The sequence below is a fragment of the Leucoraja erinacea genome, chromosome 17 (assembly GCF_028641065.1).
Source record: "Leucoraja erinacea ecotype New England chromosome 17, Leri_hhj_1, whole genome shotgun sequence".
Lineage (NCBI taxonomy): Eukaryota > Metazoa > Chordata > Chondrichthyes > Rajiformes > Rajidae > Leucoraja > Leucoraja erinaceus.
The window spans coordinates 37,452,269-37,478,064 of NC_073393.1; the positions used below are offsets into that span (position 1 = coordinate 37,452,269).

The 25,796-nt window shown below is 36.1% G+C and overlaps 1 protein-coding gene across 1 annotated transcript in view; it reads left to right on the forward strand.

Annotated features, from left to right (window-relative positions):
• The window catches only part of LOC129705416 (nuclear factor of activated T-cells 5-like), a 129,397-nt gene that overhangs the window by 57,806 nt on the left and 45,795 nt on the right, over positions 1-25,796 (forward strand). The window contains exons 2-5 of the mRNA XM_055648971.1: positions 3,390-3,515; positions 15,887-16,430; positions 22,143-22,332; positions 24,439-24,629. Of these exons, the coding sequence (XP_055504946.1) occupies positions 3,390-3,515; positions 15,887-16,430; positions 22,143-22,332; positions 24,439-24,629 (1,051 nt within the window). The remainder of the gene's footprint in view (positions 1-3,389; positions 3,516-15,886; positions 16,431-22,142; positions 22,333-24,438; positions 24,630-25,796) is intronic.

A 25,796-nucleotide genomic window follows, 5' to 3' on the forward strand; every position in this document is an offset into this window, starting at 1 on the left:
GTAGTCCAAGACTCTCCCACTAGTGGAAACATCCTATACACATCCACTCTATCCAAGCCTTTCACTATTCAGTAAGTTTCAATGAGTATCTCCTCATCCTTCTAAACTCCAGTAATTATAGGCCCTGTGCCGTCAAATGCTCATCATATGTTAACCTACTCATTCCTGGGATCATTCTTGTAAACCTCCTCTGCACATCCTTCCTCAGATATTGTGCGCAAAATTCCTTACAATACTCCAAATGCGGCCTGACCAGCACCTTATAGAGCCACAGCGTTACATCCCTGCATTTGTATTCTAGCCCTCTTGAAATAAATGCTAGTATTGCGTCTGCCTTCCTTACTATCGATTCGACTTGCAAATTAACTTGAAGGTAGACAAAAATGCTGGAGAAACTCAGCGGGTGCAGCAGCATCTATGGAGCGAAGGAAATAGGCAACGTTTCGGGCCCAATACCCTTCTTCAGACAAATTAAATTAACTTTTGCAAATTAACTTTTTGCGAATCCTGCACCAGCACTCCCAAGTCCCTTTGCACCTCCGATTTCTGGATTCTCTCCCCATTTAGAAAATAATCTACGCCATTAATCCGACTCTTGTTACTCATGTTAATCTTGTTACTAATTCCAGGTCAACTAAGTCTTTATTCTAAGATTGCACCAGACTGTGTTAAATCGGTACTCTGCCCAGGTTCAAGAGGGCATAGTTGCATGAATGAACTCTATGCTTAGAAATACATTGCATAGAATTTAAAGAGCATGGAAACAAGCATTTTTGCATGGTACAACTATGTCAGTATTTAGGTTCTCCAAGAGTCTCTTCTTACATAACCAATTGACCATTCTATTCTGGATTCCTGTTTCTGTCATATCCATGCAAATTAACTGCTATAAAGAGTGCCTGCCAGGACATAGCAACACCCCCAAAGACAGCTGAATCTTACTCGCTTACTGTAGCTTGGCAACTAGAACAGCTGAAGTACTCGTGTCAGTGCACAGCAGCAGTACTTTCCCGGTTTAAAGGTGGAGGCATTTAAAAAAAGAATGGATAACAAATGTTGGGTATGAATGTAGGGTTTTGCCTGAATTGGTGTGGTGCCCTAAAGGAGATGAAAGCCATAGGAATGTATTCAAAGAATGAATTGCACTGAGCATCTGAATTTGATGAGAATGCAAAGCAAAAGAAAACAGACCTTTCAGCCCAACTTGTTCCTGCTGAATTAAGTGCCTGCCTGAGCTAATCCCATTTGCCCGTGTTTGGCCAATGTCCCTCTTAACCTTTCCTATCCATTTCCTCTGGTAGTTCGATCCATATACCCACCATCACCTGTGAGAAAATCTTACCACTCGGGCCTCGTTAAATCTTTCTCTGCTCACCTTAAACCTGCACCCTCTAAGTTTAGATTCCCCTTCCCTGGAAAAAAGACTGCGACTATCTACTCCAATACTTTCCTTTCATGATTTTACAACCATATTAGGTCTGAAACATCAAAACCCTAGACCACAGCCATTCCTGTTCTTCTTGTAACCAAGTCTCGGTAAAAGCACAACCGTAGTTACAACCACTGGACAAGGAGCTCAAGCTTCATGCTATCCTCCTATTCCTACCCTCACTAGCATGTGGCACCGGGGGTAATGCAAAGAATACTATCCTTGAGGTCCTGCTTTTTTACCGTATTGCCAAACTGTCTGAAGAAGGATCTCGACCCGAAACGTCACCCATTCCTTATCTCCAGAGATGCTGCCTGTCCTGCTGAGTTACTCCAGCTTTTTGTGTCTATCTCCCCCATATTCATTGCAGGACCTCATCCCTTTTCCTACCTATGTCATTTGTGCCACCATGCACAACATCCTCTGGCTGCTCCTCCTCCCCCTGAAGCATGGCAATGAAAACTACACACAACACTCCTAGTGTGGTCTAACCAGCATTCTATACACTTGTGACATGACATCCCAACTATTGTACTCAGTGCCTCAACCGATGAAGGCAGGTAACCATGCGTCTTGTTCACCATCCTGCTTATCTGTGAAGCCACTTTTAGGGTCTTGACCCAAAATGGTGACCATCCCTTCACCTCCACTAATGCTACATGACCCGCGGGCTTCCTCCGGCAGATGTAAACTTGGGAAATATCTTTGCATTGCAAAAATAATTGTTTAATTCAATATTAATAGAACCTACAGGTGTAAACGGAAAATATCTTTGCATTTACTCCCCCTCCCATTCCGAATCCGATCTTTCTGCCCTGGGCCTCCTTCATAGTCAGAGTGAGGTCCACCGTAAATTGGAGGAGCAGCACCTCATATTTCGCTTGGGTAGTTGACACCCCGGCGGTATGAACATTGACTTCTCCAATTTTAGGTAGTCCCTGCTTTCTCCTTCTTTCCCCTTCCCAGCTCTCCCACAGCCCACTGTCTCCGCCTCTTCCTTTCTTCTTCCCGCTCCATCCCCCCCACACCCACATCAGTCTGTAGAAGGGTCTCGACCCGAAACATCGCCCATTTCCTTTGCTCCATAGATGCTGCCTCACCCGCTGAGTTTCTCCAGCATTTTTGTCTACCTTTTGCATTTACTCTCATCACTTTTTCTTCTTCAGCGTCCCTTGAAATGTATGCTATTTGCACTTTTCTATATTGCATCTTTTATTATTGCACCTTAATAACCTAGCTCAAAATGTTACTACACTCTGGCACACTGTGAATATTTTATATAATGTATATGTTCATTGTCTATCTTTATTGGTATATAGTCTGTCTGTGTTATAAATATTACTTGCACATTTGGAGTATGGGGAATCGCCATTTCAATCCTCTGTGTAACTACTTGTTGAATTATTTGAATTGACAATAAAGTTTACTTTGACTTTGACTTTGACTTTGAACGTATTTGACCAAATAATTAACAATTTTCAAAGATCTAAGTTATTTCCTTCAATTTTGAATGTTTGGTACTAAATTCTAATTCCATGATTGGAAGTTGTAAATACACCTACCCACTTGATCCAGTTTATATATTTGCTTACCGTTCTAGGCTATTTCTGTTTTATGAATTATGAATGTTATTGCAATCCTCATTTTATATTATGAAGCAAATAGTGTGTGCCCCTGCAGATTAACCAGTTATTGATGATGTATGTGCTATATTGATACTACAACTTTTATTTATCATATTTTAGCTAAAATTAGAAACGCCAAAACTAATGTCACATTTTTTGAATTAACTGTTTTGTCACAGGTGAAAGAGTTTGGTCATGGTTAAAATATCAAACCTGACAATATGGTTTTGATTTTTTTGCTATATGGTTACCAATGTTATATTCCATAGTGTAAATATTGAAAGTTGTAATGAACATTTTAAACTAAGCAGTATTTTTCCCCTTTTTATTTACAGAATCTGTCTATGACCTACTGCCAAAAGAGCTGCGGCTTCCATCAAGTGAAACAAAAATTGTATCAATGAGTCAGAAAAGTGGAGGTGATGAAGCAACTTCTCCCCACTCAGCCGCAGTTGCGCCTGGTATGCAATTCTATTCAATTTCTATCCTGTCTGAATACAGATACAAGTTATTGTTGTCATGTGTACTGCTAGCAGTGATTCAAGACATTATTTAAAGTGCTGTAATTCTGAGAGAGCCACATATAATTTGTGAGTGTTTTAATCAGCAACATGTTAAGAGAAATGTAAAATGTGCTGGAACCCAGGTTAGAAACTGTGTTAAGTTATGCAAGATCATGAAATTAATTGTAATAGTAATTAATTGTGCTATACATGCACACAATTTTAAATAAATAATAATTTGATTCAATAGTAATAGAACCTACATGTGTAAACATGGGAAATATCTTTGCATTGATTCTCATCACTTTTTTTTCTTTAGCGCCCCTTAAAAGTATCATTAAATAATTAATTATTTTCAAAGGTCTAAGTTACATCCTTTGTATTTGAATGTTTGGTACTAAATTCTAATTCCATGTTTGGAAGTTGTAAATAATCTATCCACTTGTCGATCTAAATGTTGATGCAATTGAATAATATTTATGCAATGCCTCCAATATTGCAACATATCTTGAGGAATTTCAAACAAAGCCTGCAGAAATCATCCAAGGAAATGTTGGGGCAAATGACTAAAAGCTTCGTCAAGTAGGTAGGTTTTAAAATGAACACCTGATATTCTAAGGAGGATTGGTCAGCTAAAGACATAATGTTGTAATTTGGCTATGTTCAGGATACATACTAGATATTTGGAATGGTTGTGGGACAAGAAAGGATCACATCAACGAAGGAGAAAAAGGCCTAAAGAGATCAAAAAGCAAGAATGAAAATGTTAAGATCAAAGTAATATTGGACAGTGACCATGTGGGTGATGGGTAAATAGAATGGTATGAATGAGGACACATTAGATTACCTTCATTTTATGAAGGGCAGAATGAGGTATGCTAGCTAGGAGTGCATTAGAACAGGTTTCAGCAGCTAATGAGCAGAGACAGGAACAGGAATAGGCGTGACTGGTATGACTGGAAATAACTGGTCTTCTTGATGATTTAGCTGCACAATTCAAAATTCATCTCAAGCCAAACATTTGTTTTTATCAGAGACTTAAGCTGTCTCAATTTAGAAATCATAAGAGGTTAGAAGTTATGATGAAAAAGTGTTGGCAGCATACATATTTGAAACAAAGACTACATGTTCAGGTGATAGTTTTAAGGGGCAGGCTGTTGATAGGAGATGGGAAGAGGCGGTCAAGAATGTGATTCCTTGGAGAAAGCCAGATGCAGAAGCGGGAAGCCATTGTAATTTATTTTGTGATTATGGCTATTTAGAAGAGAATGGGAGCAACCAAGTTTAATTGAACTTGGGGGGGGGGGGGGGTCTATGGAGCGAGCTGCCAAAGGAGGTATGTCACGTAAGCACTATAACAATGTTTAGAAGACATGTTTAAAGCAGGTGGAATTAGTGTAGATAAGGCATCTTGTTTGGCATGGACAAGTTGGGCGGAGAGGCCTGTTTCTGTGCTGTCTGCCTCTGTAACATAGCTTTATGATGATGGTTGGGCAATGGTAGAGAATGGAGTGAGAGTCCATTGGCTACTTTATGTTAACTTCCATTTTGTTAAGTTTGATACCAGCTCTTGTGATTCATGAATGTCTAATTCTTGTCAAATGTATTTGAGAAAGTTAGAACATTAAACATTTCATAATTCTATATTTTGGTCTGAGAGGAAGAAGAACTGAAAAATTCCTATAAAGTTAAAATATTAATAGGTTTCTGTAAGAAATGGACATTATTGGTAAGTAAAAATATAAAAAGTGAATATTGCTATAAAATGTAAATATGATAATTTAACATCTCAATCAACAGAAGCAATTTTTAAATGGGTTGGCAACTGACAAAAGTTGAAGAAACAAAAATACTTTGTCTTTAATAGAAAAAAATGTTTTCACTAAGGCAACTGGCCTTATCAATATTTTTATGAATACATTCAAATTGTGCTGCATGGCACTTAGTTTTCTATTACTAGATTATGAAAATGAGCCTAAGGATTTTTTCTGGGGGGCAGGGGTGAGAATCGATTGTGTGTCCAAAATCACAATATTGTAATTTTTCTTCTCTGAGGAGAGATCTTTAAAATAAGCAGTTGGGTGTTAACCCTTTCATATTTGTGACCATGCTGTTTGCAACATAGATATCAGCTGTCAGAAGAAGATTACATGGCATATTGTTAATGTTTTAAATGTTATGGGAGAGTCCCATCGTAATACAAACTAAATGGCAATGACAGTTCATGGGACTGTGTAAAAGATTTGGCAAAACTAAGGAAAAGAATAAAATCCATGATGAAAATAAATTGTTAACTTGACAGTCAGACTGTACCATTGTACTTTTTTGGTGTAAAACAAGATGACGTGCAAATTCTAATTGAAACATTCATGCATATAAACAGAATCGCTAGATGTTGTTTTCTGATTAAAATAAGTTGGTAATAACCATGATACTGGCTGCGAAATTTGATGCTGACAGCATAATTTGTCAATTATCAAACGCCATGTTAAGTCTGATGGCCATAATTGTAAAGTCCATAAGATTGAAAATGGACTGTGAAACTGGTATTAGAAATAAAAAGGCAATGCTTTTAGCTTAAAATCCAAGCACATAACAAATATGAAGTGGTTAACTGAGATTTTCTTTGTCAACGATAAATAACAAACATGCAGCCAGTAAAGTGGCCAAAGCAGATTCAAGTAGACTTTGACTGTTCACACCAAGAATGAACGATAACCTGTAAAGATCTGATGACAAGGGTTACAAATGTACATATTCATCGACACTAGATGGAATATTTGTGCCATTTTATGAATGGTTTGAACAATTGATTTTGCTATCTCTTTACTGCCCTGTCCCCAGATTAAAACTATAATTTCATTTAAAGTTAATGTCATGTAAAGACATCCCAAAGTAAAATTAAAACATAGAACATGGAACAGTACAGCATAAGAACAGGCACTTTGGCCCACAATGTCTATGCCGAACATGATGCCAAGACCATCTCTTAATGCGCATAATCCACATCCCTCCATTCCCTGCATATCCACATGCCTATCCAAAAGCCTCCTAAATGCCACCATCATATCTGCCTTAAACCACCAACACTGGCAAGATGATCCAGGCACTCACCACCCTCTGTGTAAAAAGAAATTACACCCCACATCTCCTTTAGACTTTGTTTCTCACGCCTTAAAGCCATGCACTCTAGTGTTTGATTTTCTTTTCTTGGGGGGAAAAAAGGTCTGACAATCTATTCTATCTATGATTTTATATACATCTATCAGGTTTCCTGCAACCAGCATTTCAGAGAAAACAATATATGTCTGTCCAATCTCCCCCTGTGGCTAATATCCCCTAATCCAGGCAGCATTCTAGTAAACCTCCTCTGCACCTTTTCCAAAGCCTCCACATCTGACCTGCAAAGGGCGACCAGAAATGCACACAATATTCCAAATGTGGTGTACCCAAAGCCCTCTCGAGCTGCAACATGGCATCCTGAATCTTACACTCAATGCCCCAATTTATGAAGGCAAGCATACCATATGTCTTCTTTACCATTCTATGTGTTGCCATTTGTTGGGAGCTATGGACTCGGACCCCAAGATTACCTCTGGACATCAATGCTGTTGAGGGTTCTGCCATTAATTGTATAATTCCCCTTACATTTGACCTCCCTAGTGCAGCACCTCGTACAAGTCTGGATTAACCCCAGCTGCTATTTCTCCACCCATTACTGTAGCTGATCTATATCCTGCTGTTTACCTTGACAGCCTTCCTTGCAAGCCCCAGCAATCTTTATGTCATCTGCAAACTTACTAACCAATTTGTTTTGCTTTCGTAGTCTCTGCAACTATACATCTCGGAAATGTATAATGTATGCATCTCTGAAATGGATCATTTTTTCCTTATTCTTATAATGTGTAACATAATCTAACCATGATTCTTTGTTGTAATCATTCACATTGCCATGTTTTAATGAGTGTGAAATAATTAATAATGTATTATTGAATGTATATTTCACTTTTTTAAATAATATGTATATCTTTTGTTTAGAAATCATAAATTGAGTAAAGGGAATAAACGATAACACTGTGAAGGTGCACAGTATTGCATGTGATACTTTGGTACCAATGACACTGATAGAAAAAGGGATGAGGTGCAGCAAGCACATTTGAAGAGGTTAGCAAAATGTTTTGGGACCATGAGCACAAACATACAGTAGTAATTTCTAGATTGCTCCTATATGCAAGCAACTATAGAGATGAGAGGCTATTGTGAATGGAAGCATGACTAAGAGGATGGTGCAGGAGGGAGATGCTTTGATTCGTGGGACCTGATTTGATTACAAACCAGATCCATTGCATCACAACAAAATTGGAAACAGTGTCCTTGTTCTATTTTCCAAGAATTGAATTGTAGAGTGGCAATGGAGGAAGGCTGAAAAAATGTGGTAGGGTTGCAAGCTGAACTGTAACCTTGAAACAAAAGAGAAAAAGGTGCACAAAGGATTGGGGGAGAGTGCCAGAGCAAGAAATAGTGCCGTTTTATCCTAACATAAAATAGTACAGTAATTATATGTGGGTAAGTGAGCTGAGAGATGGCTAATGGAGTTTAATTCGGATAAGAGTTAAATGCTGGGTTTTGGGAAATCAAGCCAATGCAGGACATCCACCGTGAACAGTAAGGCCCAGGGGAGTTGCAGAGCAGTGGGATCGAGAAATACATGTACTGTAAGCCCTTGTTTTAATGGACTCCATTATAACAAATTTTGGTTGTAGCGGATGGACCTGCTGACGCCTCCCCAGTCCCAGCTTCCGATGCCACCCCTGATATTCAAGGTGCACCAGCGAGCCCTTCTTCACCCACCACAAACTCCAGTTGATGTGGCTGTTGTTGTGGCTCGCATTGCAGCCCATGATTCCAATTGCCAGATTTAATTGGAACCTGAGGAGCAACTTTTCACACAGAGGGTGTACGGAATGATCCGCTAGAGGAAGTTGTTGAGGCAGGGACAATTACAACACTCAAACAAACATTTGGACAGGTACATGAATAGGAAATGTTTAGAGGGATTTGAGGCATCTTGATCAGCATAGACAAGCTTTACTGATGGAAGTATAAAGTGTGAAAAGGTATTAAGCGAGGACTTTATCAGCCAATTCTGAGGACGTTGATGTTGCTAGATTCACAGCAAAAGAAAAGTTGTTCAGATACTGGATGGACTAAAATTTGATAAAGAAGAGATACTAGAAGGGTTGGTTTGCATAAAATGAATAAAATATCCAATTCGGATGGGATGCATCGTATGTTGGAGGAAGTGAAATTGAGAGAATTGACTAATAATTCAATCACATGCAAATTAATGGGTAAGTGTCTAAGGAATGCAGATCAGCAAATCCTGTAGGCCTGTGCATAAAATAAATATAAGGCAAACCTAGTATCCATAAATCAGTCATCGAGAAAACTTTTAAAAACAATAATAAGCGACGGTTATCAGTTACGCGATTAAAACACGATGGATTGGCAAGGGAAAGCCAGTCCCTTAATTTTTTGAGGACAAATCACATTTATCTAATTTATGATTATTGATGAGGTTGTATCAAAAGGCAAATGAAGAAAATGTGTTACATTTGGACTTTTAAAAGGCACTGATAAACTGCTGCATAATAGTCTTATCATCAAGATTAATGTCTATGGAATATAAGTAGCAGTGGAAGAATTATAGAAAAATTGACTAAATGACTGGAAACAATGAATAGTAGTGATTTTTTGGATTGGAGGAATATACTGTCGTGTTCCTCAGGGATCAGTGCCAGGATCAGTACTTTTCTGAACATAAATTAATAATTTGGTCTTGGGAGTTCACGACACCACTTTTCAGAAAAGTCCTGTGTAACAGGAAGCGTAAGGAGAGGTATTTGTGCATAGTTCAAGGAAAATGGCAGTGATTAATAAAAGTGGTTTTAAAAAAACATTGGGGTCTTTGGGTTTACAAATAGAGATGTAATGAGAGCAAGGAAAAGGTGAAGCTTTATAAGGCATTATATGAGGAAAAACTTTTCCCCCCAGAGAGTTGTGAATCTGTGGAATTCTCTGCCACAGAATGCAGTGTAGGCCAATTCACTGGGTGTATTCAATAGAGTGAGATGTAGCTCTGAAGGGAAAACAGAATCAAGGGACATGGAGAAAAAAACAGGAACAGGGTACTGATTCTGGATGATTAGCTATAATCACATTGAATGGCGGTGCTGGCATGAAGGGCTGAATGACCTTCGCCTGCACTTACTTTCTATGTTTCTATATTCTATGAACCAGATTTTAGAAAAGATGTGAAAGCTGTAGCGAGGTGTTGATGGGCATCTTTGAGGACTTGGGTTGTTCTTGGAAAAGAGGTAATAGAAACTGCATCAGATGAAGGTATTTAAAAATGTGAAGATTCTAAAGAATAAGTAGATGGAGAGAAGATACTGCCATTAGTGGAAGGGTCATGAACCAGAGTACAAAGAAGGAAATTACAAAAGAACCAAAAGTGACATGAAGAAAATGTTGTTTACAGAACCAGTTAGGATCTAAACTGTGCTGCTGGAAGAAAAGGATTGATACCAATTGTGACATTTAAAAAGGAACTGGATAACTATGAGAAAGAAAGAAAATAGAATGCATTTTCTGTATCCTATGTTCTCAACATTCATGTATATTTAACAGACGAGTAGTATTTTATTTTAATGAATCATACTGAACAGTTAAAACAATCTTTTGCAGCAATGCTTCAAATCTCTTCTTCGTTTATTCAAATAATCTCTGCTAAATGAAACCAAAATTTTTCCATCTTGAATGGCAAAATTGTCAGAATGCACAAATAAATAGGTGTATCTTCGCAGAATTAGGTAATGGATATTTAAATAGAGTGGGCAAAATTTGGAAGGTGTGGCAGGAAGATTGGAGCAGGGAATAATACTTCCAAGAAGGCATTTATAAAGCTGTACAGGTAAATAGTAAATACATTTCAGCACATTTATCTTTTTTGCTAAGTAAGCTAGAGGTCACATTAGTTGAAAAATAAATAAATGTGTGAATGAAGAAAGTGAATAGAGGAATCTGACAATGCAAATACACATTGCCAAGAATTGTCATGGGAATAATACTCAAATAAAAGTAAACTAAAAAATCAGGATTTAATACAAGGCAGATCAAATTGAAAATTAGGGAGTTAACTTGTTTTCTTTCTGATCTTTGTGGGTTCAAATTTGGAGACCTGTATACCATTCTGGTAGCAAGATACATATGATACCAGAATTAAAGGATTTCCATATCAGAAAAAGATAAATAGTCTCAGTATTTTTTTGTTGTTGAAAATAAGCAGTTTGTGGCGAGACCTAATAGATATCTTTAAAATTATATTATAGAGATTTGGAGTATAATAAGATGTAAAAACAGAGATTACTGGAAGCACTTAGCAGGTTTGGCAGCATCTGTTTAAAGAAATAAAAGTCTCAGCATTTCAGGTTAAAGACCCTTCTTGAAACTGACTTGAAACGTTAACTCTATTCCATTTTCTATAGATGTTGCCTGACTTGCTGACTGTTTCATTGTGAATTTCAGAAGCAATTAAATCTGGAATTCTGAACAAAGTTCTTTTTTACACTGAAACTCAGTTGAAATAATAGAAACCTTAATGGGAAAGTTCGCTAAGTACATGAGGGGGTAAGGAAATTAAGCGCTATATTATAGTGATAACAAGGGAGGGTTGAGGAGAGGACAAATACGCTTATGGATTAATTGGGCTAAATGGATGGGTTTCAGTGCTGTATGTACCATGTATTTCTAGTTCAACATAATCACCATTAGGCACATACGCATTTAAAAAAAACATATGCTGAATATAGTTTCCATCCAATCTTTGGCTCAATTCAAACAAGCATGCTCTTTTGCACCAATGGGTATTTTTCCATACTCTTTTTCTTGTGGCATCATTTAGTGAATGACTAACATCAATTTAGAGACAGACATGGTGCAGTTTTATCTTCCATTCATACATTCATCATTCATGTATAGTTTGTGTATATTTAATTATTTGTCAAAAAATTGATATGAATTGTTTTTATAAATCTAACAATCAAGCATTATTTTCTAAAACTGCAATTTAATATTCCTCATCTTTTTCAAATTGCCTTTGATACAAAACGGCCTCATTTTTGCTATTTTTACTGCAAAAAAGACAGCAAAGATCAAAGCGTATCACTAAAAATAGAAAGTAAAGATCTGAATTGTTGATTTGCAGCCACTTTCTTAAGATAAATAAATAAATGTCAAAATAAATTATTCTATCATATTTGAGAGCCACAGATGTCAATTATTGTTATTCAGAAATATTTATATTAAAACTAATCACTTTTCCAATTACTGTTATTTTATTGTCCCAATTTCAGCTTGTGTTTCTTCAGGATTTGTCTTGTGATTCACAGTTGAATTTTGAACCCAGCCTGTGCATTCATGCTTAAATTATGTACTTGCAGCATAAATTCTAATTTAGAAAAAATAACATAATTGACAGTGAGCTCAGAGAGAGAAAGTAAACAGCAGTATCTGATGTTGCAGCAAGGATTGTTGCTATGGCGTGGCTAGTAGAAAACTCAAAGATGAGGGCAGTAGACCATTTTGAAAGAGTGCTATAAGTGGGTGGACAGGGAGACCCATCTGTCAAGTTTGGTTCAGCATTAGAGTTGTTACAAATTTTCATGAGAGCTACTGGGGTATGTTATACAGCATTTGGTAGTCAGAAGCATCCCTTGGGGAGTGGGATGTGCATAGTTGTTGAAGTAATTAAAGAATAATATAGATAAATTTAAGATTTTTTTCTGAGTCATTGAATATTTTCTATCTTAATTAATTATGGTTGCTTAGAGGTCCGTCATGATTTCATTAGATCCAAATGGACTTTCATAATGGCCTCATTAAAAATTTGAACAAGTGGCCTTGAGTTGGGTCAAAAATCAGTAATGATTTTCAATTCTGATAATTATCCAGTGAACTCTTTCACAATCCTTGTGAATGTTAAGGAAGGACCAGATCAAGCTATGGTGTGGTGCCTTTTCTTCTCTGAAACTGGGCCACAATAAAAGTGAACAGTCCTTGATAGAGGAGAACATTGAAAGAACAATGCACTGTAATGTAGACCAAGTGCAATTAAGCATTGAATGTACAGGAGGTTGCATTGCATTTAGTCTACATTACAGTGCATAGATCTTCCAATTATCCAATTATTTCAGTAATTGGATAATTCAGTATTTTAGCTCTGATCCCAATCTCTATGTTACTAATGTTGTTTAAGCTAAATTATTAAATAATATAAATATTCAGTAGCCAATTCTTTAACGGTAATTAATTGTATATATTTTACAGCATTATAATTGTGGTATGTTTATAATTCAGCATTAACATTTTATATTGCCTTAAAATTAATAATATTAAAATTGTGTCATGACAGTGTTTATTTTCCACGAGGAGTAGAATTATATTTCTGAAATGAATTGGAATTGTTACTAATTACAAATTGTGTGCGAAAGTTCTTTTCGATAGCAAATATTTCTGCGTTTTTTTAATGCCGTGTTGCCACTTTATTTTGTTGCCACTATATTCCCAAATCAATTAATTTAAAATACTTACTTTGAATCAAAAAACAAATCTCTGAATTTTTCTTGCTTTCAGAAAGTGTGTCACATTGCAGTTAATACTTCCAAGAAATTATGGAAAAATAATCCTGAGCCGATCCTATTTATTAAATAAATAGCATTCTTCCAATAATAGCTGATTTCAAAATACATTATAATGGAATCCAGGCAATTGTAAAATAGTCATCTGATAACTGAGCCAATAAAACATCAAAGATACAAATCATAAGGGAATGCTCCAGTGGTTTCTCAGTGCTTCTTAATAATATATAACACATAAAAGAAGGCATTTTTTCAGCTGTTAAGTCTGGGATTCCGATCTAGAAGTTAAAATGATGAAAAATAAAATGTCAAGACTTATTGAGGGTGGGAAAAAATATCAAAGTTGTAGCATGCATTATGTGAGGCAAATAAAGAGAGACCATTTGAGTGAGGTATCATAAGTTTGGCAGTCAGGGAGTCAAGCTATTACAGTATTGTACTGTAAAGTTGTAGTATAATAGTCCACTAACACTATAAAATAGTAGAAGTATTGAATTTTTGATTTGGATACTCTAATTTACTTCTAACAGTTGACCAGAAATGTTCACGTTCTGATTTTGTTCATATGATCAATAGGTTGTAAATGTCTCCTTAAAAGTATAGTACACACTGTTTTACACTACATTTTGTATTTTTATTTTAGAGTTATTGCATATTTCAATCACAGATTTCTTTTAATGGCCTGCTTGTACTGGGAACAATGTTAAAGTAATTTAAATTGGAAATATGGGGATTGTGTCTTTTACTAATCGTTCTGATTAGATTACTGGATTATTCAAGGGGGGACATTCCCTTTCCAAGGAAAAGAAGGACATAGATTGACATTGTATCATCAATATATATCTGGAGATATAGTGTGGAAACAGGCCCTTCCGCCCACCAAGTCCATGCCAACCATCGATCACACATACACACTTGTTCTATGTTATCCCATTTTTGCATCCACTCGCTGCATACTCGGCAAATTACAGAAGCCAATTAATTTACAAACCCACACGTCTTTGGGATGTGGGAGGAAATCACTATCAAGAATTTACAAAGAGCTTTTTGTTCTTCTGGAAGCACAGACTCCTGGATGGAGTCCAGAACCAGGGAACATAAAGATCCACTCATCAAATAAGAAGGCAATGTTTATTATTAATTCCACAAAACTGAAATACTGCACCACAACTGGATGTAGCCCCAATGTCCTTGAACCACTAATATGATATATGTATTCCAAACAAATAACATTCAGCAGCTACTTGAGGATCTGTAATAGCTAAGAAGTTTGTTGTCTGTTCTGGAAGGGCCTTTGAGGACTTGGCAAAGGAGGTTCAATGACTTTGCATTACAATAGTGACTGCATTTCAGATATTTTAACTGTTGAGAAGGTGGGGTTGGGTGGTTAGAAATAAATTAGGATTTTTAAAAAATGTGTTTAAGACCATGGTCCAATAAAGTGGCTTCAAATAATGCATTTTGTATTCAAAACTAAATGGAAAAAACGGAAAATGCTGTTTTTCAAGTGGCTATTACAAATTATGCCAATTTGATTATTTTATTGATTTATCAGATTTCCACATTTTTTTCTTGCAATAGAGGAGGATGGGCGTAGGCTAAGTTAAACGTTTGGCATCTGCCTAATATATCTGCTATGCTTTAGGTAAAATGCTGTTATAAATAAAGTTGTTCATTTACCATAATGTGCAACAGACTTAGAGCTGTTTTGCTTTCAGTACTGGCAGATCCTCCCCTTCCTCAGCCCTCCTGCTGCCTCCTCCCATCCCCCAGCCTTCGGGCTCCTCCTCCTTTTCCCTTTCTTCTCCCCGCCACCCCACCCCCCCATCAGTCTGAAGAAGGGTTTCGGCCCGAAACGTTGCCTATTTCCTTCGCTCCATAGATGCTGCTGCACCCGCTGAGTTTCTCCAGCTTTTTTGTGTACCTTCGATTTTCCAGCACCTGCAGTTCCTTCTTAAACTCTTAGATACTTTATCTGCTTTGCACTGCCTTTGAAGCCTGTTTTCAGATCAAATAATTTTACCACATTACCTTGTATAAACATATTTATGATAATTTGGTGACCTCTGCCGAATGGAAACCAATTTAAGATCACGTGAAGTATAGTTTGGGTCACAATAATTCTCCATATGGTTTTTGATAGTCCCTTGTCAGCTGTATCATAGAGAAGTGCATGCGTCTACTCCTGTTATGTTTATCATACACCTATTCAGTTGATTAGTATTTATATAATCTTTTTAATTGACTTTTAAGAATGCATAGAAATTATAATTTCAAGATTAGCTTAATTATCTTTTTCATTTTAGTTTCAGGAACCTGCCTGTCAAACTGAGGATTTGCAATTCAATTTGCAGTTCTTTGCTTTGTAGGTCAGAAGATTATTTAAATTTTCGCTGCTTGGTTATGAACAACCCCAAGTAAATAATAACATACCAACGTTTTTTTCCCCTTTATTCTGACTGGTATCCAAGTATTTGAAATAAACTAAGCATAATTTTATATAATTTTATTATTTCTTAGAACTTTATACATTGAATTGAAGCTTTGTGAACAATTAAACAAAACACAACAACAATGCTAGCTAACTCGCATTTAAAATATATATTTACATGTGGATTGTACATACCACAGATGTCTCCTCCAGCGGTGGTCAAAGCAACACCTTCACCCCATCTTCCAAACCTAGCATGCATTCTACCTCAGTAACTGACAACACATCTATGCAAGTAGATAGCTGCACTCCAGAACAGGGGGTAAGTGCTCATGGGGTAAGTGAATTACTGAGCTATGAAAACCAGTTAAGTAATGCCCCACAGCTACAGTCCACCCCCAAAAGGAGAACAGTCCTCAACATCTCTCCACCACCTGAAGATTTGCTGGATGACAGCAGGATGTCTTGTCAGGATGATGCAGGTGACTCGGAACAGAGCAATAATATTTGGATGGATGAATCGGGCTCTAACTACAGCATCATGAGTTCTAGTTCCTATAACGACAACACAACAGTACCACGGAAATCACGAAAACGTTCACCTAAACAACGGCCTGGATTTGTGCGTGTGGATGATGAAGAGTCAAATATGGATGTCTTTGATGCAGACAGTGCAAAAGGACCCCATTATGTACTTTCTCAACTCGTCTCAGAAGGCAAAAACAGCTCAAAGGGAATCAATGGGTTGGTATAGTTTTTTAAAAATTTTATGTGAACTTTTAAGGTAGTATTTGGATAAACCCACACAATATTTACTGAAATTTACAAATGCATTTTTTCCTTTGCAAAATCGATAGAATTTTCTTTCTATCTCATCTATTCAATTAGCAACATATTCTGAAAAAAGAAATTAAAATATCTGCCTTTGGAAGAATACATCTAAAAGGTCTTTATAGATAAAGGTAATATCCCTTTGTAGCCCCCCAAAAACTGTTTAATCTGACCTCCTTGGGTATATATGTCCCTCTTTTATCTTATTTCCCATTCTGCTAATTATTTTGTGCTTTCCTCTAAACTATCTATACTTCTTTCTTTATATATTGGAGACGGTAACTTCTGATTATACACATGATAATAATAATAGATATTCTTAGATAATTATGTCCTCAGTCTTTACACTTAAAATGGAAAACTATTTAGCATATATTTTTTAGGAAGCCAGTGCCCCTGTAATATCTCATTTAAACCAGCATTCTTAAATCAAGACCTATGATAGTCAAAATAAACAGGCAATTTTATGAAATGATGTTGGGTGTAGCCTGGGGAAGTCATACCCAATTCTCTCCTCTCTCTATATCCACAGAACAATTTACAAAATGGATCATTCACGTTTCCAGGAGATAGATCTCTGATCAGTTTTTTCACTACATATTTACCTACTTATTTCCTTTGTTTATCCCAGGGGCAGCGAAGCCAACTGTGGCATTCTACTGCTGCCAAGTGAGATCTCCTATCTCATTAAAAACGAGGGATCTTCCTGGGCTGTGTGGTTCAGTGCCAAACTAATGATCCACAGAGTAAGGTCCAAAGTTTTTTGAACTTTGGATAACTACATTGAAAACCATCTATTGTTGAGGTAAATTAAGTTTTATAGATAGATGAAGCAAGTGTCCTGACTATGAAGGAATTGCATGCTTTTATGTCATCCATAAGGTTAGTGGTGCTATTAATAGAAGATAAAGGCTGGTGCAGTTTGATAGTTTAGAATTCCCATTGACCTGCCATGTGTTTTAAAAAGAGGCACCTTCATTATATTGATACTGTTCTTAGATATAATGTTGCTTGTCTCGTTATTTATTTTAAACCTGTGTTGAAACTTTTTTTTAGTTGAACTTGAGAATTGAGATGCATCCTTTTGGTATATTTATACCAGCTTTAAATCGTCTGGTATCAAGTGTTGCAAACTTGGATTTGAATCTGAAAGTGATTGCTATATTCCTTGTATGTTGTATTCACAGACAAAATCTATCATTTGAAAAGACGAACAAACCAATTCTAATGTTCAACAATGCAATGTCATCCACATTAGTCATATTAGGTCCTGGAGACAAACTCATAAAAGTACACATTTCACTCCTTTAAAGTTGTCTGAAACTTGCCAAGCGAATCATATGAGCTGCTGTAGACCTTGTTTATCCATTTTGTGGTGCTAGAAGTAATTAGTCAACCTTCCTTGGCTCGGCTCCCAAAAACGTTCAAAAGTCCTGAGAAACATAACATTTTACAGGACTAAAAATGATCTTTTTCATCCATCAACTCATTTATAAAAGTCAGAGGCTTTACTTTTTTTCATACCAGCAGCAGTTCTTTCAGGTAAAAATTGTAATCATTGTCACTGCATCTCCACGTTTCCAACAAAATTACATGTCTGCTATGTAAGCTGACATTTTTTGTGCTGGATTTGTATTGGAATTAAGCATGTTTGTGAAGCCCATTTTTCATTATTAAGATCTTAAATATTTAAATGCTTTCACCTCAACGTTTTTCTTTGCCAATTCAACTATTTCTAATTTCCATAAATTTGCAGAGTGATGGTACTTAAGCCCATGTATTAATTTCAATGCTATTAGCCCTTTGGACTCCCTCCAACCCCAGTTTCCACAGAATGCTCCGAAATGTATATAATATTCAAAATTGGGAGCCTATTTCTAAAAGCAAATGATTATTTCCTCAACTCGTGTTGAATTCATGAAATCCCAGTTATCTTTTCAGCAACACTAACAATATCATATGCAGCATCCCCAGATCGTAATGCTGTGATATTCCTCTTTGAGACATTTAATTCTCATTCATATCACATTTCTATTTTTTTCTTGCTAAAGCCTTACAACTCAGGATTTCTTAACATTAACTAACAGTCCTCATCCTGTTGACCCTCAATCGAACCCTATCCACGTTGGCCTTTCTAACTATTAGTGACTAATCCTGATTAAGAGGTCAGAGAGGTTTTTTAATGATCTCTTCTGCCATATGTTTAATATACACCTATAACAGCAATGGTTGCAGGAATTATTATTCCAGGATCACAATCGCATCTTCATAGTTAATTCATTAAAATTATCTTTGCATTCTTGGTGCCATCAAGTTAGTTATTCATTTCCTTGCCAGTCTATGAATGTTCACCTGTGATAGAGTCTTAGAGTGATACAGCATGGAAACAAACTTTTGGCGTACTATGTCCATATTGGCATCGGGCTCCTCTCTGCATTAATACTATTTTCTAACGCTCAACCTGTAGACTTTCATGCCAGCATTTAATCTCTATAATTCTTAAATCTATGAGAACACCTTCCACCAACCCTTCAGGCAGTGTGCATCACATTTTAGCCACTCCCCGGGTAAAAAAAACAACTGTTCTACGAGTCCCTTCTGAAATTACTACCCCATAATCTTCTGTGCAGTGGCACTAAGACTAAGTAGTTACTTATTAATTTGTAGCATTTACGGTAATAAGTTACCAAAATATTAATTTATATTTGTGTCACTTTATCTTAAATGTTTGTGTTTAAGTAATATTTTCCTTTCTTATATATTTGCTATTGTGCAATTTAACCGTTATTAATGGGTTAATTTGATGAATTTAAATTTGAGAAGTTTACATATTTCCAGACCCTCATCAAGTATAGCATCAATTAAGAATTTGTGCTGGATTTATAATTTAGAATAAAATAATAGATATCACAATAAAATGTAAGTATCTAAGCAGACACATGATTGAAGTTTTCATAAATCAACTAAGCTGAAATCAAGAGTACTCTCAAAGGCTGGAGCTAACTATTCTGCTTAGTACCATGAGCATAATCCGGACATTTTAGCTACATTTATGATAATGGGAACCTCATTGTTGTAATGGGGTTCCCATTACCATAAATGTAGCTAAACTTATATTTTATAATTAAAAATTATCACAAAAATTTATCGTTAAGCATTTGGATTGGTTATGGTTGGAATATGAAGCAAAATAAAAAACTTTTAAATACTTATACCTTTGGTTAATCTGAAAGAACACTTACATTGTAGAGTATTGCTGTAAGCTTCACTTAGCATTTATCACGTCCAATCAATTTTTTTTTACACATTTAATGAACTGCAAATTAGCTTGATATTAGTATGCAGTTTTAAGTCCCAATTCGAAAATAATGGCAGTAGAAATATTAGGATATGGTTGGATCAATACAAAATTGTGCACTTTACAATACAGGTCGGTGTTTGGAATTTGATAGGTGAATAAAAATGAGATTAGAATTGTTTACTGCTGCATTTATGTTAGAAGTAGTAGGGATGTTTGTTGCATGCACTGTCATTGTGTTTTCACGATAAACAGTGGTAGCCACTACTTTGGGTATAGTTAAAACCAGTGATGAGTTTCCAAGTTATTTCTTTGGTCTTTAAAAGCAATTTTGGTGTAGAATTAAAATCGTCTCAGGAACTTAACAATGAACTCAAAATTAATTAGCAGAAAAAAGTTGTGGAAAAAAAAATGTTTCGTATCAAAGTGAACAAATGAGATAAAAAATATTTTATTATTTATCATAAAACTTATTTTGAAGCATCTCAATGATAAAATTTAAAATTGTAGCTTTTTGTACTGCAGGGAGGAAAACAGTTCCGTGACTTCACTGATGATTTTATGATTTTCTCATAAGTTTTTACATAAGTAAAATAAATCCCATTGGTCACAATGGCGCAATTGTAAAGTGCAATATCACTTCTGGCCCATTCTTGAAAACGCAATGAATGTCAGCCATCCATTTGGGAGGACACTTGCACTGAGAAAAAGATTGCACTGAACAAAGCTCACTATCATTTCGGAGGTCTGCTATGTTACAGTCTTCCAATATATTCAAGGCTCCCATATTCAATTTCCCGACGAATTCAGTTTAAGTTGAATGGCAAAAGGCTCTTAAGTGCCTCCCCATGTCCCATCTGAATTTTGTCATGATTGAAGTTGAAAGTTCCGTTGGATATCACTTTCGTCTCAACGTAAATCATTTAATTAATTCCAAAAGGACAGTTTCAGGGATTTTGAGAGATGACAGTCTTGGGAGAACAGGGGAAGGGTGGATTAACAAGCATGACCTTGAAAGCAATAGAAACTGACATTCATATCATACAGAAATACACCTGTAGAAAATGTTTTCAAGAACGTAATGTCTTGGCAATCAGGCGGTATAATTAAATTGTCTAAAATTTGCAGTTACAGCGTTTAATGTCATTTACACTACATGATCTGCCACTACTGAGGTTTCTGTATTTGATACTGTACAACTCTGAGTTTTATTATATGAAGAAAAACATTGGGCCAAATAACTTAACTGTTTACAATAAACAGTAATCTTACATTTAGCGATTACCCCATTCGTACTGCCAGTGTAATTCCATTTTGAGAGCTTTTATCAGTTTAGTATGATAAATATAAATGATCCTCAATTCAAAATAATGATCTTATAAAGCTCAACTGATACTTCAGTTTTATATATGTAGTTTTCAAAATTTTACTTTTATTTCTATTGTGCTAAATTGGTCAGACTACATTATACAGATTACCTTAAACTTTTAATGGCATCCGTTGATTTATATGATTACAGATTAGCCATTTTACCAATATACATAAACAGACCATTATATGGTTGAACATTTCATTGTGTAAATGGGATATGGAATGAAGTAAGTGTTCATTACAGAATGGCCAATGGCATGTTCTTGTCCAGGATGCTCTAGGTGGTAATTATCAATAATACTAATAATGTGATGTGAAGTCTCCTGATTTATTACAATGAACATCCTAGTGGGATTGATCAGCCAGTTTGATTGAGGTCAAGGAGTAGACAAGTCATACCGTGCAAAGGAAGATAAAGCATGCACAAAATATTGTCAAAAATTGTTAACAATTGTTATTTGGATCTTCCTCACATAGAAAGTTAGGTTGATATACAATTAACTGGTAAGTTTATGATCCAAAATGTAGGTGGACAAATTAAATAAACCACAGGGCGCTGCTCTGCATTTTAAGAGGTACCCCTTGAGTTTTTGTAGAACATCTTGCATTGCCTTTGATTCAGCAGCATAGATGGACCTATAAGCTCTCTGCGTAGATCTATGTTACCAAATCTCCACCTGTTTTCTGTCATGTTATGCGTTTGGCAGATAAATCACTCCCGGTATTTAACAAATTAGCAGATCTAGGGTGAAGGAATATTTTATGCTTTGCTTCCTATTCTTGGTCAGAGAAATGTCCTAGCAAAATATAAGATAAATTGAAAATTGAGAAGTTTAACAGAAAGTACATAAAGCATTATTACAAAGTACATTATTAAAAAGTACATAAACCTGGTTATAAGATGCATTTTATTTCAATCAAATAATTTTGCGATGGGTATTTTTGATGTTTCACAGAACAACAGAACCACCAAAAACTTCTTTAAAGAAGTGCCCAACACTATGTGCTCACTATCCTGGTAAAGTTGAGGGCAAAGAACTGAAAGTACTGGTACAACCTGAGACACAACACAGGGCACGGTACTTGACGGAAGGTAGCCGTGGCTCTGTGAAAGATCGGACACAGCAAGGTTTTCCAACAGTGAAGGTAATAGTCTTCCCTGACTTTGAAAGGAATTGCTGTCAGTAAACAAAAACAAATTGTTTATACATGATGCAAAAGCTGAATAGTATTCAGGATAATTAGTCTGTTTAATTGGTACTTATCGATAGCTTAAACATTCACTTCCTCATTACCACCACATATTTTGATAGCTGTATGTATAATCTATTGAATCAATCCACCAGGCCTCTACCATCTGCAAAGACAACGGCATGGCAATATCCACAATAAAAACAGAAAAGTAAGAAATACTCATTTGGTCTTGCAGCATTTGTAGAGAGAGAAACCAAGTTAAACTTTTCAAAGCTATGACCTTTATTTCATATCATAAGCATTTGTTTTTCATTTCTGTTTAATCCAGTATCCAGCAACTTCAATTTGTTTTTTCCCTTTTCAATAACTTCCAAATTGCATACTCACCCGTCTTGAACTTGTAGCGTTTAATCCTGTATCACCAACCATTCATTATTGTTGAATCACAATTGGAAACTTGCTATTTAATTGCATTGTGGGAGTATCTTCGCCAGGTAGATTGCAGTGATTTAAGAAACAGACTCCATCTTAAAGAACATGTTTGGGGTGGGGGTGCTCTGGTGGGTGTTGACCAGTAGTGAAAATAAATAACATTGGTTGTTAAGGTTATCTATTTTCTAAGGGCACAAAGGTTGTTTTCAAAATCTTAAAATCCTATGAAATCATATGGATACAGATTTAATTTGAAAAAGTTAAATTTAATTATTTATGCTCGAGCATACTGCTTTCTCACTGCTTTTCTTGAATTTTTTGCCCAATCCTCAACTGAAAGTATTAATTGGTTCAAAAATCCTCTCAACGATAACTTTCCAGATCTAGCTTCACTGTACCTGAAGTTCTTCTGCATATTAATAAACATGTCCTCTGGTCGCTAACCTTAGTGGTACAAGATTAATTTTTCTCCTTTTTCTCCACTAAAACTCATTGTGAATTAGAATATTACCATTAAATATTCTCTCGATTCATTATCTATCTGAGCTCTAAAGCGAACAACCCTCTGTTTTCTAGTGTTGCCACAATAGGTTTGACTTTCCTCTCTGGCTATTTGAATTAACTATTCAAATAAAGCTTCCTAAAGTGGCATGTCCACAAACCCTCTACTAGGATCCTACTAATGATTGTAAAAGGTTGAGTGTAACTTTAGTGTAACTTCATAGTTTTTTGTACTCTTTCAAAACCAACCACGTTCTTTTAACAGCCTTCTCACTAGTCCTGTAAATATATCTTTGGGTTATGTGTCCTTTTTAAAATGTGCCGTTCAATTTGCATTTAGGTAACGCGATCTTCCAAAAACTTGTGCAAAGATGTATCACTATATCTTCATTAAATTTCATTTTATGTATCTATTTCAAAAGGTTTGACTTTTTGAATTTCAGTTCTTCTCCTTAGGCACTTCTTTATGACCGAGGATGACTTGCTTCCATTCTGATTTTGTGGGTTCTCAGGGGGTTAATAAAGCCAGTGTAGTAACTGAAGATCCTTTCAGGGATGGGGCAGGAGATAGCCAATAGCTTGGCCTAAACGGGTAGATGTGAGATTCCAGTTCTTCCACTCACGCAGGTTTCTTCCTGTTAATACATAGATAACATTGATTATCATATTTCTGAATTTCAATATTTGAAATTAGTTTAGTTTAGAAATACAGCATGGAAATAGACCCTTTAGCCCACCGAGTCCGTGCTGACCAACAATCCCTGCGCACTTTGGACAATTTACAGTTATACCAAGCCAAATGACCTACAAACCTATATACCTTTGGTGTGTGGGGAAATACCATTGCAGGTCCTGGGGATGAACATGCAAACCCCGTACAGACAAGCACCCATAGTCAGGATCAAACCCTGGTCTCTGGCACTTTTAGGCAACAACTCTACCGCTATGCCACCATGCGCATCATGTCCTATACAATTAATATTCACATTGCATAAATATATCAAAAGATACATATTTGTTTATTTTGTACTTAAGGGTTATTAATGGTTAAAATTCTACATATAAGTAAGAACTTCCACGTATTAGAGAGAAAATTACATATTCTAAGCTCTTATCTTCTTTTAGTTGGAAGGTTACAGTGAACCGGCAGTCCTACAGATTTTTGTTGGTAATGATTCTGGCCGAGTCAAACCTCATGGTTTTTACCAAGCATGCAAAGTCACTGGGCGAAATACTACTCCTTGCAAGGAGGTGGATATTGAAGGAACAACTGTGATTGAGGTCAACTTGGAGCCTGGAAGTAACATGACATTAGCGTGAGTATTAAAATCTGCTGAAGTGACTAATCTCTTTTCTGAAAAATGAATAGAACATATGGAAACTTATCATATTAAGCATAAGACTATCTGAATATTGAGTTTAGATATTGTGTTGCTTATTATCTGAGGTGGCAAAAACAAAGATATCGAGCAATAGAATCAGAGGAGATTCGGAGTTTGATCTCTACATTGTGCTGATTGGGTTTACCTCATGCATTAAGTAGAAAATGATTTTTAAGCCAGAATTGCAGTTGGTAATGATGTTGGAGGAGAAATTGATTATGACACTCTACTATTGGGTGATGTCTGATTTTCACCGTAAGTTATTTTACAACGAATGATAATTTGTAAATTTCTTCATGAAATAGATTTACTGATGATTGACTTAAAAGCAAACTATCTACAAAATCTAGGCTAGTTGGAACCTGATACATTGTTGACTTTGTAGATTAGTTTAAAAACTGGCTTGGCCATAGATATTGACATTAGAATTCAAAACAGATACTGGGATATTGGTGTTTCTGTGACTGGTGGTCTGTGATCAATGGTGTTCCACAGGGAACAATGCTGGAACTTCTATTATTTGTGCTAAATATAAATGACTTGGACGAACATGTAGAGAATCAGATTTGTAAATTTGCAAGAAATCGTTGTCAAATAATACAGTAGGATATAGATTAGTTTTAAAGATAGCAGATGGAGTTTAATCCAGACAAGTGTGAGATGTTGTACTTTGGGATAACAAGCATAAGAACAAATTGTGCAGTAAATGACAGGAACCTTAGGAGCGTTTATGTACAGATCGATCATGGGATGAAAATTCATATCTCCCTGAAAGTGAGGTGAAACACATGGTAAAAAAAAGGTGTACACATGCTTGCATTTCTCAGCTGGGGCATTGACTATAAAAGTCAGGAAGTCACGTTGCTGCTGTATAAAACTGTGGTGTTCAGAAATCTGGTCATTTGAGTGCTCTTCTGATCACCGCATTACAAGAAGGAGGTAGAGACTTTGAAGAAGGTCATCCAGAGGTTTCTCAATTGGAGAGTGTTAGTTATAAGGAGAAGTCGGACAAACTTGGAATGTTTACTCTGGAGAGGCAGAGGTTGAGGGGAGACCAGATAGATGTTTATACAATTATGAGAGGCATAGATAGGGTAAATA